The 17,002-nt window shown below is 35.0% G+C and overlaps 2 protein-coding genes across 4 annotated transcripts in view; one reads left to right on the top strand and one right to left on the bottom strand.

Annotated features, from left to right (window-relative positions):
- The first annotated feature begins 3,912 nt into the window (after positions 1-3,912).
- LOC308496050 (thiosulfate sulfurtransferase/rhodanese-like domain-containing protein 3) overlaps positions 3,913-17,002 on the top strand; it is a 17,968-nt gene continuing 4,878 nt past the window's right edge. The window contains exons 1-5 of one of the 3 annotated variants that reach the window (XM_081044647.1): positions 3,913-4,043; positions 7,904-8,077; positions 8,177-8,336; positions 8,634-9,384; positions 9,882-9,967. In XM_081044647.1, the coding sequence (XP_080900773.1) occupies positions 3,971-4,043; positions 7,904-8,077; positions 8,177-8,336; positions 8,634-8,706 (480 nt within the window). In that variant the 5' untranslated portion in view covers positions 3,913-3,970 and the 3' untranslated portion in view covers positions 8,707-9,384; positions 9,882-9,967. Of the gene's footprint in view, positions 4,044-7,663; positions 7,779-7,903; positions 8,078-8,176; positions 8,337-8,633; positions 9,385-9,881; positions 9,968-17,002 lie in introns of those variants that run through there. The other 2 variants (XM_081044648.1, XM_081044649.1) reach the window with 2 other exon arrangements.
- CCNC (cyclin C) overlaps positions 14,232-17,002 on the bottom strand; it is a 22,315-nt gene continuing 19,544 nt past the window's right edge. The window contains exon 12 of the mRNA XM_081044645.1: positions 14,232-16,897. Within this exon, the coding sequence (XP_080900771.1) occupies positions 16,843-16,897 (55 nt within the window). The 3' untranslated portion in view covers positions 14,232-16,842. The remainder of the gene's footprint in view (positions 16,898-17,002) is intronic.

Below are 17,002 nucleotides of genomic sequence, written 5' to 3'. Positions count from 1 at the left end.
AAAGTCACGGCTGACATCCATCAGATTACCTTGCTTTTCTTCATTATTATTGTCTTACCTGTCGTTCTCATTTCCTTCCTAGACAGGGTATTTCTTGATCTACGCCTACACCTCTTCGAAGCTCGAGTATCGGCTGAAGTGGTCTGCGCATTGCGGATGTTGAGTAAAAGTAGTTGGTTTGAAAATGTTTTGTTTGAATGTATTGCAAACATCAACACTAGATATGGATAAACTCTACAAGCCTTGTCATCTTTCAGAACTCTTCGCCAGGGGTCAGGTGTGATGTTATGGATAGAGCCTTGGGTTACAAGTCAAGAGACACTAGAGATCAAAAAATTCTGGATTTTTCCTTAAAAACTCTACTTCATTTCTTACGAAACAGTTAAAATTATTTCCATGTACAGAATTTGGCAGAGGAGGTTAATAGATGTTTACATTGTATGTATGGAAACCATTCGTTCAACAAATATAATTACAAATATGCCAGTCAATGTGCTAAGTATAGGGATACATAATCATATTTTATGGTAGGGGGATTTTTTTTACCTAGGGGAAAAACTATTCCCCAATACAAATAAGTGTGTTGTGTAATTTTGAAGTCAAAATTGTCTACTTCATAAAAGTTTTCATTTATTTTACCATCAGATTTGAAACAGAATGTGGAGCGGGGAAAGACATGCAAACTTGATATACATAATAAATATATAAATAATATATTTATGTATTATTATATAAATAATATAAATAATATAAATATATGTTATTAATTATATTATGATATATAAATTATATATATTTATATATTATTATATTATATATAAATTTATTATATATTATTAATTATATGTTATATATTATGATATATAAATAATTTGAATACTAAAATACATTGCAGTAAAAGGAATTTTTTAAAAAGCATATAGTGAAATCCAATTTACCATAAAAAAAGGAATATGGAAGTTTAGCTTCTCTTCTTCATAAAAAGAAATTTATGGATAATGCAAATCACCATACAATACTTATACTTAAATTTTTCTTGGAAATGACAAAATTCCAAAGCTATCTTGATTTCCAGTAGATGTACCCTTAGCGTGAACAAAATCTCCAGAGACTGCAATCTCCATTCAAAACTTGGGATGAGTTAGGGAAAATTGTCTAACACTAAGTTTTTATTTCTTATGGTCTTCAAGCTATTTAGCTTTTCACTTAATTGAAAGTAAAATTTACTCTTTGAGGGATTCATCAAACGAAGAAAATCATTTTTAAATGGTACCCAGTAAGTATGCATTCAGTGCTATTGCAAAAACGTTATGACACAACATCAAATAAAAATACAAATTTGCTTGAGACCAGTTAACTATATATATTTCAAACAGTATTAAATATCTTAATTTACCATCATTGTTCTGTCTGGAAATATATGCAATACTTTGCTAAACTATAAGTTGTACATATATCTTTTAATTTTTTCTTGTGTATTTTTGAAGATTCACTATATTAAAGTAATACATGATATTTAGTATGAAGTTCATCTTTTCTCCTTCCCACACTCCGATTTCCTTTACTCAGAGGTAGCATTCTCTCTCCTATGTTCACAGTTTCTTATGTATAGTTTCAGGAACTGTCTATGCATTTGTACCATATTTTTATGTAATTAACATTTGTTAAAAGAGAACATAGTCAGAATACATTACAGTCTACATTCTATTCTACAACTTGACTTTTTTCACCTGACAGTATATCTTGGACATATGTCCAGATTAGCCTCATTCTTTTGATTAATTTCTTTGGACTCCGATGAATGGATGTATCTTTTTTTCCCAATCAGTCCCTTATCAGTGTATATTCATATTTACTTACTTATGCAAATATTTTCAGTAAATAGGCTATTAGCAGTGCAAATGCTGAAAAACAGTTGCATGAAAAGCAATACATTTTCTAATTTTTCATCTGATTTTTTCTAGTATTTGGGGGCTTGAAGTGGATTTAAAAAGAAATGGAAAAAATCCCAAGTCTCTTAAAAATCCCCTCCTTTCCTGTTGCTTTTCACTTACATTATGGCAAAAATAAAATGAGTTGTTTGAGAATTAATGATTCATATCAACTTAGCAATTATAGACCTTTCCCAGAAGAGTTAAATTATTTCTTTCCCTTTCATCCCACTTTAAACCTTGCTGACTCTCTCTGAAGGAAGAACTCAGATCCTTGTCCAAGGAGCAATGATTAAGACTGACTCTCTTGGGCTGGCCTGGTGGTGCAGGCGGTTAAAGCTCCGTGCTCCTAACTCCGAAAGGCTGCCGGTTCGATTACCACATGGGCCAGTGGGCTCTCAAAAAAAAAAAAAAAAAAGACTGACTCTCTTGATGAGATTTTTGTTTTTCTCTAAGGACTCCTAAATAAACCACGTTTGACACTGAGCTAGGTATAGGAAGACATCGTCATCTTTTCAGGGAAAAAGTAACACCAGAAAATATTTCTCAAATAATTAGTCATGAACATTGGGAAAAAAATTGTTTAGTAATACATGTTTTTGCAAAAGCATAAATCTAATTAAATGTGATTCATTGAGGCCAAGTACATTGTTCCCATATCTGTGTCCGTACTACCTCTGTTTTATGTTGCATATTTTGTTTCAAAGTTAATCCACAAAATAGATTACACAGACTATGGTTAAACCCCAAATGAGTTGTAAAAACATAACTGTAAGTGATATCATTGCTATAGAATCTGAAGTGGTTTTATTAATTATTAAATTATTGAACATAACAACTTAGAAGTGCATGAAATTATTCCTTGGACACATACTTTAATAATTTCATTTAGAAATGAAAATTTTTTCACTGTGATTGAATTTACAGTTAAATACAACTTTTATTGTGTTTGGAAACCAAGTTGAGAATAAATTGAAAACAATTTATTAGTAATAAAAACTTTATGTGGTAGGCTGAATAATGCCCACCTCAAAGGTGTTCTAATTCCTGAACATGATGTTACCTACCATAGCAAAAGGACTTTGCAGATAAGACTAAATTAAGGATTTTGAGACGGATCTATCCTGGATTATCCGATTGGTCCCAGTGTACTCAGAAAGGTCCTTATAAAAGTGAGGCAGGGGATCAGAAGAAGAGAAAGGGATGTGACAACAGAAGCAGGAATCAAAGTTAGAGATTCGAAGATGCTAAACTGTTTGTTGGCTTTGAAGATGGGGAAAGGGACCACTAGTCAAGCAATGCAGGCAGCCCCTAGTAGATGGAAAAGTTGAGTAAAGAAATTCTCCCCTAGAGCCTTCAGAAGGAACACAGTCTTATTGACATCTCAATTTTAGCCAAGTGAAATTTCTGACCTACAGAACTGTAGATAACAAATATGTATTGTTTTAAGCCAGTAAATTTCTGGTAATGTGTTACAGTAGCATTTGGAAACAACACATTTTTAAAAATAGTTGGACCTAACCTAACAAAGCTGTTATTAAATATAGTCAGTTATCAAGTTGTGGTAAAAAGATGACAGCATGAGATTATCTGAATACTGACATCTGTTCAACCAGCTATTAGATTTAAGAGCAGTTCTGAGGAAAGAGCCCATGTCATTTGCTTTAATCCAATATAAGAGACTTCTCTGTTAAAAAGTAAACTGGAGAAAAGTATTTACTTTCAATCTTTAAATATCCTCTTAGGTATATTTAAACTTTAAACTTATACCTTTAAATTTTGTCTCTCCTTTAAGAAATAATAATCAAAAACAAACAAACAAAAAAGCAAGCCTACCCCTTCGTTTCTTTCCACATGATTTTAAATTTTAAAGCAGGGCACGTGTAGGTCGGCGATTACGCCTTGTGGCAGTACCCGGTTCGGCCGGCGTCTGGCTGGAGGGCGCTCAAGAGCCCGGCGCTGCTCGCCAGGCAGCGAGTGAGGAAGGAGTAGAAGCAAGAGGAGGAAGCGGTCAGGGGCCCCGCGGGAACGAGCCGGCGATGCAGGGCTCTCGGTTGCTGCTCGGCAGTGCGCGCCGCTGGATCCTCGGGTCCGCGGAAGCTGCGGGGTGGGGTGAGCTCGGTGGTCCCTGAAGGGAGGGGGAGCCCCTAAGCGCGGCCCCCAGGGAAGGGATGGCATGGGTGGGGGAGTTCGATTCTGTACCATTCCAGTTAACAGACCCATTACTCTCGGCACCTGGGGATTTAGCGCCGGCTTACAGTTCTTGTTCCTGCAGATCCCGGGGGACGGGTCTGCGGCTGCCCTGGGGGACGCAGGGAGGGTGGTAAACAGTGCTCCGGGGAGCTCGCGTAGAAAGGCGTTTACGAAGGTATTGGTGCTGGACTGAGACTAAAGGTCAGTTCGTCACTCAGGGAAGCGAGCCAGATGGCCAGTTCCTGCCCGGGAGAGACGTACTGACGAGCCCCGCCTTGTGAGTGACACTGGTGACCCATCAGACAGCAGCGCTCATGCTTGATGAAACACTCACCTAGAATTTTAGCGTGTTAGAAACACAAAAGCGCCACCCCTGGTTTTACAGATGGCGGAGCAGAAGACCGAGAGCGACGGTAGTTCATGGAGGCGTTAGGTCTAGAACTCAGCTCCAGCCTCCAGCCCCTTTGCTTTACCTGCTGCCTCCCCTTTAGCAACAACTGTTACTGGTGGCTGCAGGGACAGGAGCGCCGGCACAACACTGTCCCCCGCCCCTCCCCTCTCCCCCTGCGCAGGTATTCCAGGTATTTAACTGTTGGTACATCCTCTGTCGTTCAAGATGTGCTTTTTTTCTATGTAAATTCTTTGTTTATTGTTTTTACCATGTTCAACAATCATTTACTGAGCACCTAATCTGCCACACCTCCTGCTGGGGATACAGCCTCTGCTGTTGACTTCACCATTTTGTGGAGGAGAGAGACACAAGTAAACAATCACCACACAAAGCCCAGTCTTGTGAGACTGTAATGGAGAGAATAACTACCTGAGTTGGAGAAAGTGTTAGAGAAAAAGTGCCTTTTCATTTAAAAAAATGTAGTAACACATGATTATAGTCTCATTTATTAAAACAGACAATACAGCACAACCTAGGTCCCCTCTATACAGCTCCCCATCCCACTCTCCACCCAGACATTGTTTGGTACAAATCCTTCTAAACACTTTTCTATACGTATACATAAATAAATGTACACACAAATACTACATGTATGTGTTCTGCAGAATATAAATACATATTATAGGTCACATTTTATATATTATGTGTTCTGTGCATACTTTTCTGTAATTTTTTTCTCACTTAAGTATTTAGAAGCTTTCCATGACAACACGTAACTCTTTTAACCATTGCATATATTCCATAGTATGAATTACCAGTTTATTTATCCAGGCTGCTATTGATGAACATTTTGATTTCCAATTTTTTGCTATTATATAAAGTCTTCAGGAATTAACATTGTACCTGCCTCTTTGCGGTATATACAAGTAGTTTTTATTAGACTGGATACCTAAAAGTGGAATCGTTGGATCAAAGTGGTGGTAACAGGTGGCATTTAACTGGATCTTAAAGGAGAGTAAGTGTGCCAGGTAGAGATGAGGGAGAAAGGTATTTTCTTCAGAAGGAACAACAGTGTGCCTAAGTCATGAAGAAAAAGTGAAAATAGATAATTACTGATTGTACTATATAGATTATTTAACCCTTACAGCAACTCTAAAAGGTTAAATAATATTATTGCCATAAAGTAAGTCCCAGAGAGCTTAAGTAATCTGCCTAGGGTTACAGAGCTAAGTGGGCAAGCCAGGATATGAACCTCGTTTTTCTGATTCTAAAATCCCTGTTCTTTACCACTATAAAAATGTAGTTAGAGCACCTGTATACTTTTTTCCTGTGCTACAACCCATGTTTGTTTAATGTTTGGTATATTTCAAGGGAATTAATTACATCTGGTAAATACTAAGATCTGAGTAATGGCAATATTTGATGTAATGATGTTTTACTATTCATCGCTTTATTTGGCAAAGAAAAATGTTTCAAAACCATAAATTTATAGAAACTCCATTTGGAAGGCATCTTGGAAATAGTATAACTCATTCATTTTATAGATCAGGAACTGAGGCTCACACAAAACAAAACTTAAAACACTGAGAATTGTCAGCTCAAATAGGCAAGTGACATAAAACCGCATCCACACCAACGCTCCTCTTTGCTCATGCACTGCTTCACAGAAGGCTTCTATGTTTATCTGTGCTTTATATCAGTGAATGAGAGGTAGAGTTTTTCTTTCAGTTTTTGAAGCTGCAGTATCAGTACAGTAACATGCTGTGCAGGCTTGTAGTCTAGGAGCTTAGTAGGCTATGCCATCTAGGTTTATGTAAGTGCTCTCTGTGATGTTCGCACGATGATGAAATTGTGTGATGCATTTCTCAGAAAGTAACCCTGTCATTAGTTGACATATGACTATATAATTTCCCCATTAATTTGAATTGTCACTGTTACCAGATACTGAATTCTCATAGATGGTATATTTTGGGTCTATTCCTATGCTAGTTTTACACTATTTAAAACAATTTCACTTTATATTTAACATTTTAAACAACATTTGAATCATTCTTATTACCTTTCTTATAGTGGTCATTTTGTTGTGAAATGAATATTAACAATATTTTTGCTTTTATTTTTAGATCTTTTGGGTTTTCTCCCATTATTTTTAAAATGTAATTTTGGACCTATAGAAGGACAAAAGTAAAATGGAATTCCCTTTATTCTTACCCAACTTCTCCTAATGTAAACATCTTACATGGTACAATGATTGAAACCAAGGAAATTAATATTGATATAATTCTGTTAACTAATCCACAGATTTTATTTAAGTTTCCCCCGTTTTTTCACTGATGCCTTTTATAGTCTCAGATCCAATCCGGGATGCTACATTTTATTGTCATGGCACCTTAGTTGGCTTCAATCTGTGACAGTTTCACAGTATTTGTCTTTCATGACCTTGACACTTTTAAGAGTACTAGTTATTTTGTAGATTGGTTTGTCTGAGATTTTCTTCTGATTAGGTTCAGATTATGGATTTTTTGGCAAGAATACTAAGGAAGTGATGTTGTGCTCTTCTCGGTGCATTATATCAAGGGGTCCACGATGTCAACATAGCTTATTACTAGTGAAGTGATCTTTGAAGAATTGGTTAGTGGTACCTTTCAGGTGTCTCCCTTTGTAATTAGTATCTCTTCGGGAGATACTATCCCATTTATCATTGTACTTTCACCAACTAACTCTAACATCTATCAATGGTTCTTGCTGCAACAGTTATTATTGGGGGTGTTTACCTAGTGATGATTTTATTTCCATCATTCCTTTTATGTTTGTCAATTGAAATAATCCCTTCTGCCTACTTATTTAATTATAGCCTTATATTAGTATGAACCTATGGATTTGTCTTATGGGTTATTACCCATTACCATATTATGCTACCAGTTATTTAACAGATAGAGACAGTGCCATTAAGCACTTACAAATGGTTTCCAATGTATGTCCCCACATCTAACACATGGCTTATATCTTCACTTGGTAAGGGAAAATGAAATTAAAATTTTCTTAATATTGTAACTTGGATCACAGTAAAATTTACAAATTACTTGCACAATTCAGTGGTGAAATGCTTTATTGTGTTTACAAACTCCCTCCAATCAAAGGGCTTGGAGAGAGTAGAATATGGAGCTGGCACAAAGCCAGCCGTTGAGCCCGTGGAGCACGAGGACATGGCTGCACCCTGCTGCTCAGTCGGGCCGTGTGCATAATACATACATCGAATACAGGTTAGTAAAGTCAAAAGATCAAGCATAGGTAGCTGACTGGAACCAGGGGGGAAATTCCTTTGACCTTCTCTTTCCAGATATTAATAGTGATGTCGTTTTGAAGGTGTCTAAATTATTCTTTCCAGGTTTGAAGTCAATGAAAGGAAATTGCACCAAGTTTTGTACTACTGTTTTTAAAGGTGTCACTTATAAGGAACTTAAAAACCTCTTGAAGTCCAAAAAAATTATGTTAATTGATGTTAGAGAACCATGGGAAATTCTTGAGTATGGAAAAATCCCCGGGTCTGTCAATATACCACGTAAGTGACATGTGTCTTAAACTAATTCATTACAAAAATATGTATTCAGTAATTTATTGTGCCTAAAATTTAATTGAGATTCTTAACATTTCCTTTCAGTGGATGAGGTAGGTGAAGCTCTACAGATGAGCTCAAAAGACTTCAGAGAGAAGTACAATGAAGGAAAGCCAGCCAAATTTGACAGTTTAGTGTTTTCTTGTTTAGCCGGAGTGAGAAGCAAGAAGGCTCTGGACACGGCAATATCTCTGGGCTTTCATAGGTATGTAGATGAAGGATAAAAATGGATTCAAGAATGTGTATTGCAATGTTCCATGTGTTACATTTTTATTAGTCTACTTAAGAATTTTTTATTACTATATTAGCAATGGCAGGATAGCTAGACTAAGAGCCTCTGTCTTTTCATCCTATTCAAAAGTAACATGATCTTTTAAATAGGCTTAAAGTCTAAATAGTATGGTGAGTAGCCACTGCATCTCTAAATCTCTAAAGTTTCTATCAACCTTGTGTTATAAAGCAGGAGAAAATGTTGACAGCACTATGTGATGTATGTTTTCAGTGCTCAACACTATGCTGGAGGATGGAAAGAATGGGCAACCTACGAATGTTCTGAGAAGAAAAAGGAAAACTGAATTTTGGAACACAAACCGGCGATTACCTTGTGTACATGCAGCCTCACACAGTGCAATAAGCAAAAGAATAAAACCAGAGCTCTGGCACCACTGGCTAATGGGAAGGGGATTTTTGTGTAAGTCAATTATTTGTTGAATCTTCCTCAACTGTAAATTGGGCATACCACGTCCCCGTCTGGTTCCCAAGGCTACTGAGGATTGAGATGATTTAAGTGACTTGCCATGAAATGTAAGGGTTGGGATTCTAGGAATTAATTTTTAAATAGTTTAGTACAGTTCAATAGTATTCCAAAGGACCAAGTTTCTTGTGTTAGTACACCTTCTGTGTGTCAGAGGCTAGGAGTTAGACCAGTACATTAACAGACTTAAACACCAAAAGTCTGGAATCCTTCTAAGGAGGTGAAATATGAACAAAGAAAATACATTAACAGCATCCAGACTATGGCAGAGTTGTGACCAGCATGGTAGTGATACGATTTTCATAGATCATACTAATCTATGGGGACTGAAATCAGAACAGTGGTTGCTTCTGTGGAGGAAAGATTAACTGGAGAAGGCAAGAAAGGAAATTCTAGGGTGATAGAAATGCCCTGTATCTTGAGGTGTTGGTGCATAGGTATATGCATTTACCAAAACACAATGAAGTGAATATTTGAAAATACACATTTTCTACTGAGCGTTGCTAGATGGGAGGGAGCGGTGAGGATAAGGGGGAAGGTGAGGGGATTAGAAAGCACAATCAATAACCACAAGATTACCAGGGGATATGAAAGTCAATTTGGGGAATGTAACCAATAATGTTGTAAAGATTTTGTAGGGTATCCGATGGACACTTGTCTCATCAGGGAGACCACCTCAGGGATGATGTAGATGCCTGGTCACTGCACTGTATACCTGAAGCTGAACAATAATGAATGTCAACTACAATTTTATATATATATATATATATATATACACACACATATAGTTACAAGAAGTAGAGTACAGCATTAGGAAAAGAGGCAGTGGAAATGTAATGGCTATATGCGATGTCAGGGGGGTAGATGGGGGAGCAGGGTTATCACTATGTGAGGAATATAAACGATAAATGTTAAAAAAATATACATTTTTGTAATTATATCTCAATTAAAAATAATGAAAATAGAAAAAGTTTAAATGTAAAGGACTCCCACTAGCATGGGTATATTCCTTTGGAATGTTAAATCTTACACTTGTTAGTGCACTAGTGTACTGGTAACAAAATAAACTTGTGCTTTCTTCCATCTGTGCCTCTTCAGACCCATCTGTTTTTAGTCTCATTTATGTAGTCATTCAGATCATGTAAGACCTAGCAAGTAACTGTTTTGTCCTAAATGACATATTAAGTCACTGGAGAATCTGGAGTAGGGATGTGATGTGATCACCTTGAACGTCTACTCTGATAATGTCAGTCTAATTTTCAGCAGAGCAATTTCCCTACAAGAACTAGAAAGGCTAGAAAATACACACATATAACACACACGCATGTGCGTGTGTATACACACACACACACACACACACACACACACATCAATGTTGGTTCATCTTCTACAGCTTTCCTTCTTGGATAGTGGCTCTTCAAATCCTCTCTGCCTTAGTAATTCTTTGATGCCTTTAAACAGATTTTATTTATATAAACAAGTATTACTAGGGCAAATATACTAAGGCAGTGAAGATTTGAAGAGCCACAATCCCACAGAGAAGGAAAGCTGTATAGTACGAGCCACCGTTGAAGTACTGGGCCCATTAAGGAATAGGGTAAATACGCCAGGCTTTTAGTTGGAACCCCTGAATAGCTCTACCCTAGAAGTAGAGGTTAACCAGAAACTGACCAACTTTCATAAAAATGTCAGCCAGCTTTAACTCAATTAAATCGCTGAATGAATTAAGGTGATCTTCTTGATACCAGAAAGGCCTACCAGAAGTCCTGTCTTGGAGAAAGGTACCATTATCTAGCTACTTTAGGGGTTGGCAACAGTAAGTATTTTAAGTTGCCATAAAATCTGTCCCAACTACTCAACTGTTACTGTAGCACAAAAGCAGCCATAGACAGTACAGAAACACCAGTGTAGCTGTATTCCAATAAAATTGTTTATGGTCACTTAGGTTTGAATTTTATACAGGTTTCCTGTGTTCCCAAATATTCTTCCTTTAATTATTTTTCAACAATTAAAAAATATAGCAAACATTCTCTTGGCGCAAAGGCCAGCCAAAAACAGGTGGGAGGTGGGATTTGGTCCATCGGGCACCATTTGCAGAGACCTGAGTGAGTCAAAGCCGCAAATGATTCCTACAGTTTTTCATATACAGTGTTCAGAATTTTACCAAAATTTACTAGGAATAGCAGTAAATAGGATCCCATGATTGAAAAATAAGATAAAAAAGACGACACAGATCCACAAAAAGGTTAAATATTGGAGTTTTCAGACAGACTTTAAAATAACTGATTTATGTATTCAGTAACAGATGACAAAATGGAAAAATTTATTAGGGGAATAGAAACTACAAAAAAAGTATCAAACAGAAATTCTAGAATTTAAAAATACAATAACTGAAATTAAAAACCCAGTAGATGGTAGATGGCTTTAACAGCAGATGAGACACAGCTGATGAGAGGATTAATAAAAATGAAAAACCTGAAGTATACATATTAACATGGATGACACACAATGTTGAAAGCGAAAGTAAATTCCAGAAACATACTGTACAATAGTTTGAAAACATGCAAAATAATACCATTTATTATTTATATTTGTACATACATATACAAATAAATTATGAGTAATAAATACCAAATTCATAATGGTTTCCTTTGGGGAGAGAACATAGGTTTTAACAATATTAATATTTTATTTAGCATGTTTGGTGGGTCAAAATATACTTATTCCTTTTGTAGTATGGGATAGGGATTTAATATCCCCACCTGGAGACACTTAGACCAGATTCTACAATTATAATACCTTTGGTATTTTTTTAAATACCACTGGTTACTTTTTTAAAGAAAAAAACTTTTTTTTAAAAGAAAAAAACCTGATAATGTATCTTATTTGGGTATCCTATACCCAAATATAAATGGACTTGTATATTTTTGAAAAAGCAAAGGATTAAAATATTTATTTTCTCTATGAGAACAAACTTATAAAGACAATTTTAGTTGTCAGTTATTCTGAAATAAAAATTTAACATTCTGTATCTAAAACTGCACTGACTTTTACAATTAAACTCTTAAGAGTAAAACCATTACTAAGGTCTATAGTATCAGATGCCTCAAAACATAAAAATATAGCATATGATTTAATCCATCATTTAACAAGTGGCTGTTTCAATCATGGAAGAATATCACTTTTACTCTGATAATGCAAGGGTAGATAAAAAGTTTCGGAAATGTAGAATAGCCAAATTACATTTTTAAATACTATATGTACTGTACATTATGTTCATAACGGAATAGAAGATGTGCTAGAAAAAGTGGCAACAGTGGACAGCTTCAGAGTTCTGAATTAATCAGTGTTTCAGGTTTCCTTCATTTACATTGTCTTTCTTACTTGCCTTATGATCTCAATGAAGTCTCTTGGATTCTGTGAAAATGCACCCTTTTGCTATCTAGTATGTATATGCCACAGAAGTACTGGATAGAGGTAGGATCAGCAGCTAATCTGTGAAAAATTTGTATTATTAAGGACAAGTGGAAAACTGAATTCTCCTTCCATCCTCCAGTAAAAATTATTTTTCAGTGTCTAAATGGGGCAGCAATTTATTAGTGGAAAATGTAATTTTGTCACCACCTCTTTTCAGTGCTACAAGTTTCTCCAGGAGCAAGGTAAAAAGGGAAAAGGAAAGAGGAGAGAAATTTTAATAAAGTATTACAATGGTAGAATCTGAAGTGTATCCACATGGGGATAATAGTTTCCTGTTTAAATTACATAATGCATATCAAACATTTAATACTATGATGTTATTACTGTGTAAATCAGTACAATATGGTACTTATTTACAGGCCGTTGATATTTTGGGTTGCTGTTGCATTCATTTAACATTAATGGGTAAAAAAGTCAGGTGAAACCTCCAGCTAAGCATCTGGGGGCAGGAATGGCAGTGTGATTCCTTACTGAGGACAACGTGAAACTCTGAATACTGAACAATGATACCTCGCCCCGACCTCACTTGTCTCCAAGAACGGACAGCCCAGTTCATGCCACCTCAGATAGACAGCTAGAAGCTATCTCTCTAGAAAAATTGACCCATCCCAAAGAAAAAACTTCAGAATATAATGTTGAGGGTAGAAGAAATGGCAAATGAAAAAGTTTTGATGCTCCTTTAACCGTACAATGAAGCCCACTGCTAAAAAGTCTTACCAATGCATAGAGATCTTCCAGTTAGCTTTCTCTGTGCCTTTTAAATATGAAGGATCCTGAGACAATTAAGCAAGACTAACTTGAAAGACTCTGACCAAACCAAACAGAAAAAAGCAATTAAAGGAAATGCAAGGAGCAAAGAAAAATCTTAAATCAAAACCTGAATTAATATCCTTACAGTAACACATCACAATCGAACAAGAACAAGGTGCTACTTAAAAGAAAAAGGAAACTTCAATGACTTTTTCTCAAGAAGCTACTAGAAGATGTGCTCCATTAAAACAAAGGCATAAACAAGCAAAGAAAAAGTTGGTTCCCCGTATCTTTGATACCTAAAGAGAAAGATGAGGGAGTCAAGGAAGAATGTCTCCCTGTCAGTGTATTTCTGGGTAATAAATGAGTAATAACACATGATTCTGGTGATAAATTAATAAAGATACAAAGTAAATTGAACAAATTAAAACCAAGGCAATTACTACTTCCAGAAAGATAAAAATATTCTAAAAGGAAACATAACCATCGTATAGTACAGAATACAGTATCGATGTATACTTAATAGATATTGAATGTGAATTTAACAAAATTATACAATTACATTGGGAGGATGATGGGAGTAGAAGTCCCAGTGAAGATCCAGATTGGCGGGGGGGGGAATAAGAGGTATGTGAGGAAGTGAAATCTTCATCTTCCATGTAGGCAGTTAGTAGATAATATTTACAATTGAAAACAAAATTAAAAGGAAAGAAACTGGAGGTGAACAGAGGAGGGAGTATGGTAAAGTATTTAAAAGTATGGGTCCCAGAGCCCAGCTGCTCAGGTTTTAAGATTAGAATCTAATTCAAGCTCATCACTTACTTGGCCTGTGACTGGGTAAGTTACTTAACTTTCTGTTCCTGAGTTTCCTCATCTCTAAAATGATTGTTCTGAGAATTAAATGACTTCATAATATAAAGAGCTTAGAAATACTTGTCACATAGTAAATGCTCAATAAATGCTATAATTATAAGCTTGTTACTTGGAAATGAGGAAGTAACCTAACTGCAGAAAACTGACTAAAAGTTACTGGGGGAACCGGAATGAAAGATAGGGAGAATGGGACAGGGTCTAACCCTTACATCTTATAGTAGCACTGTCCAACAGAATTATAATGTAAGCCATTATGTGAGTTTTAATTTTCTTACATTTAAAAACGTAAAAGAGGTGATATTAATTTTAAGCATTTTATTTAGTCCTATGTATCAAAAATTATTTATAACATGTAATCAATACAAACATATATTTTACATTCTTTTTATACTATTTGAAATCCAATGGGTTTTTACATTTACAGCATGTCTCAATTCAGACTAGCCACATTTGAGTGTTCAATAGCCACATGTGGCTAGTGACTATCACACAGGAGAGTGCAGCCTATGGTAATACTTGATTTTTAAAAATAATACGTATCCTCAATGGCTGCTAAATCACAGAAAGAGACAAACACTACATGCCTCCTGATGGAAGACACCTTATACAGTAGTCAAAAAAAATTTTTTTTGAACCTCAACCTGAGCAAGCCTTTAGATTCAATAACCAATTTATAAAAAATACAGAGAAAGGAACATGTTAAATGGCACCTCAAGGATACAATCAGTAAAATCCATATGGTGGTCAGCTCCTAGTCGGAAAGTGAACCAAAGGAAGAATTTTTAAAATGAGACGAAGGAGGAATCCATGAATTTTAAGATTTAAAGGATTTATCCACAAATTTCAATGTGAGGTCCTTGTTCAGATCCTGACCAGTATTATTTAATAATTTTTCATAATATTTATGAGATAATCGAAAATTTGAACCCTGAATATTTGATACTACAAAATTATTATGACCAATTCTTGTTTAGGTACAATAATACTCTTATGGTTTTTTCTTAGAGAGCCATTATCTTTTAGGAATATATACTGATAAATTACGGGTGAAACGATATTTTGGATTTGCTTCAAAACAATATGCATGTTAGAGGAAGTGGGTGTGAGTTTTGATGAAATGAAATTGGTCATGAATTGATAATTGTTGAAGTTGGGTGATAGGTACATGCAGGTTCATTACACTATTTTATCTATTCGTGTATATGTTGTTTTAAATTTTCTACAGTTAAGAGGTTAAAGCAAAATTACAAGTCATGTATTAATTTTCAAAATAAAAAATTTAAAAGAATATAAGTAAGCTTAAAGGAAAAATTAGGATTAAGTCCATGATTGTGATGTGGAATCACTCTGCTTTTACAACCAAAGCCCAACCTTAATTCCTTCAGACCTGAGGAGAGCATTGTTTTCAAATTTCCTAGCCATCAGCTTGGGACACCTCTATTTGTCATTGGTCCTGACAATATACATAATCTCCCTTTCCAGCTTATTTGATACTCTCCACAAGGAAGCAAAGCTCTATAAAGTATGCTTATAAACCATTTGCAATTACTCACTTGACAAATTCTAGAAGACTTTTAATACTTATCTAAAGGAAGGCTTTTAATGCTTATCTCTCAGAAAACAACATAAGGTACATTCAAACAGAAAAATTCAAGACACTAGTCAATATAGCTGGAGAATGTATTTTTATTCTTGCAGTTTTATACTAGGAAGTCAACATTTAATTTAATAATTCATTGTTCACAATTGATTTATAAAAAAATTTTAATCCTTAAATTGTACATCAATATCCTATGACTCCAAGTTTTATCACTCTCCTTCAAGTCTGAAGAAAATGATTAATTTATTAAGTTCCACAGACAGCACAGTCCCACTGACATAACATTTAGTCTTAAGTCCTACGCTCATATGAGAATTAAGAACAGCCAGTATCAAACTGGCCTGAAACCTGATTGTGTTCCTGGCTCAGGATACCTGTAATAAATTTGTAAATCCACGCTAAGACACAAAAATAAACTAGGGTGTGTATGTCATATAAAAAACTTCACAGTAGAGTAAAAATTAACATTAAAATGTTACCAAATTTTAACCATATTACGATGTTTTATCCAATTATCCAATTTCAAAATGCCTGATTAACAGTGAATCAAATGCAAATAACTTCATGTAGGATTTTTTTAAAAAGTTTGCCCAGCATTTCAAAATGGTTACGGAATTAATATAACTTTTAAAATGTCAAAGTATGCTATACATATTGCACTTTTCTGCTAGGCTGGGCTAGTATCTTCCATGGCAAGATACTAAAACTACGGAATAAAATACACTTTTAAATCAATAGGTACTTGATTAATTTCCCTGAAATTATCAACATCATTACCAAAATCTTCCAGGATTTTGTAAGATTTGATTCCTTAAATACAGTTTTAAAGTTTAACTTAAGGAGGGAAAAAAAAACCCCTCATATATTTGACTTATTATGTCCTTTTTCGGTCTTTCAATGACCAAAGACAATTTTAAACAAATTATGCTAAATGTTTCCTGGCTTAATAAAAAGCTACAATTTTTATCATCCAAATTAAAAAATTTATAATAATCAAAAGCTATTAATTTTGAAATGTCTGTCTGTAGGTCCCCTTAGAACCTTTTCAAACTTTTATAATCAAGATATTTTAAATCAATTATGTACTAGAATCAAATTAGGTAAGGAAAAACTTATTTTGCAAAAATAAAATCACTTCCCAATATGCTTGACAGAAACAAGCAATAGCTTTTTCATTTGTGTTCCATTGAAGACATTACTGAAATTTGTCCAATGGTTTATTTCCAACTGGTCCATTACAGAATTCTTCGGAATGTTTTAAGATTGGCTGTAGCTAGAGTTCTGACTTCCATTTGGACCCTGCTCTCCTTCACTGTTTAAATGGGAAAGAAAGATTTTATACCAATTAAAAGACACATTTTTAACAACTTGGTAAGCCTAATAATTTTTAAAGTTTGTTATTCTGTGGTACAAATCT

The sequence above is a fragment of the Rhinolophus hipposideros genome (genome assembly GCF_964194185.1).
Source record: "Rhinolophus hipposideros genome assembly, chromosome: 3".
In the NCBI taxonomy this organism is placed as follows: domain Eukaryota; kingdom Metazoa; phylum Chordata; class Mammalia; order Chiroptera; family Rhinolophidae; genus Rhinolophus; species Rhinolophus hipposideros.
This window is presented reverse-complemented; position numbering and strand designations above follow the sequence as displayed.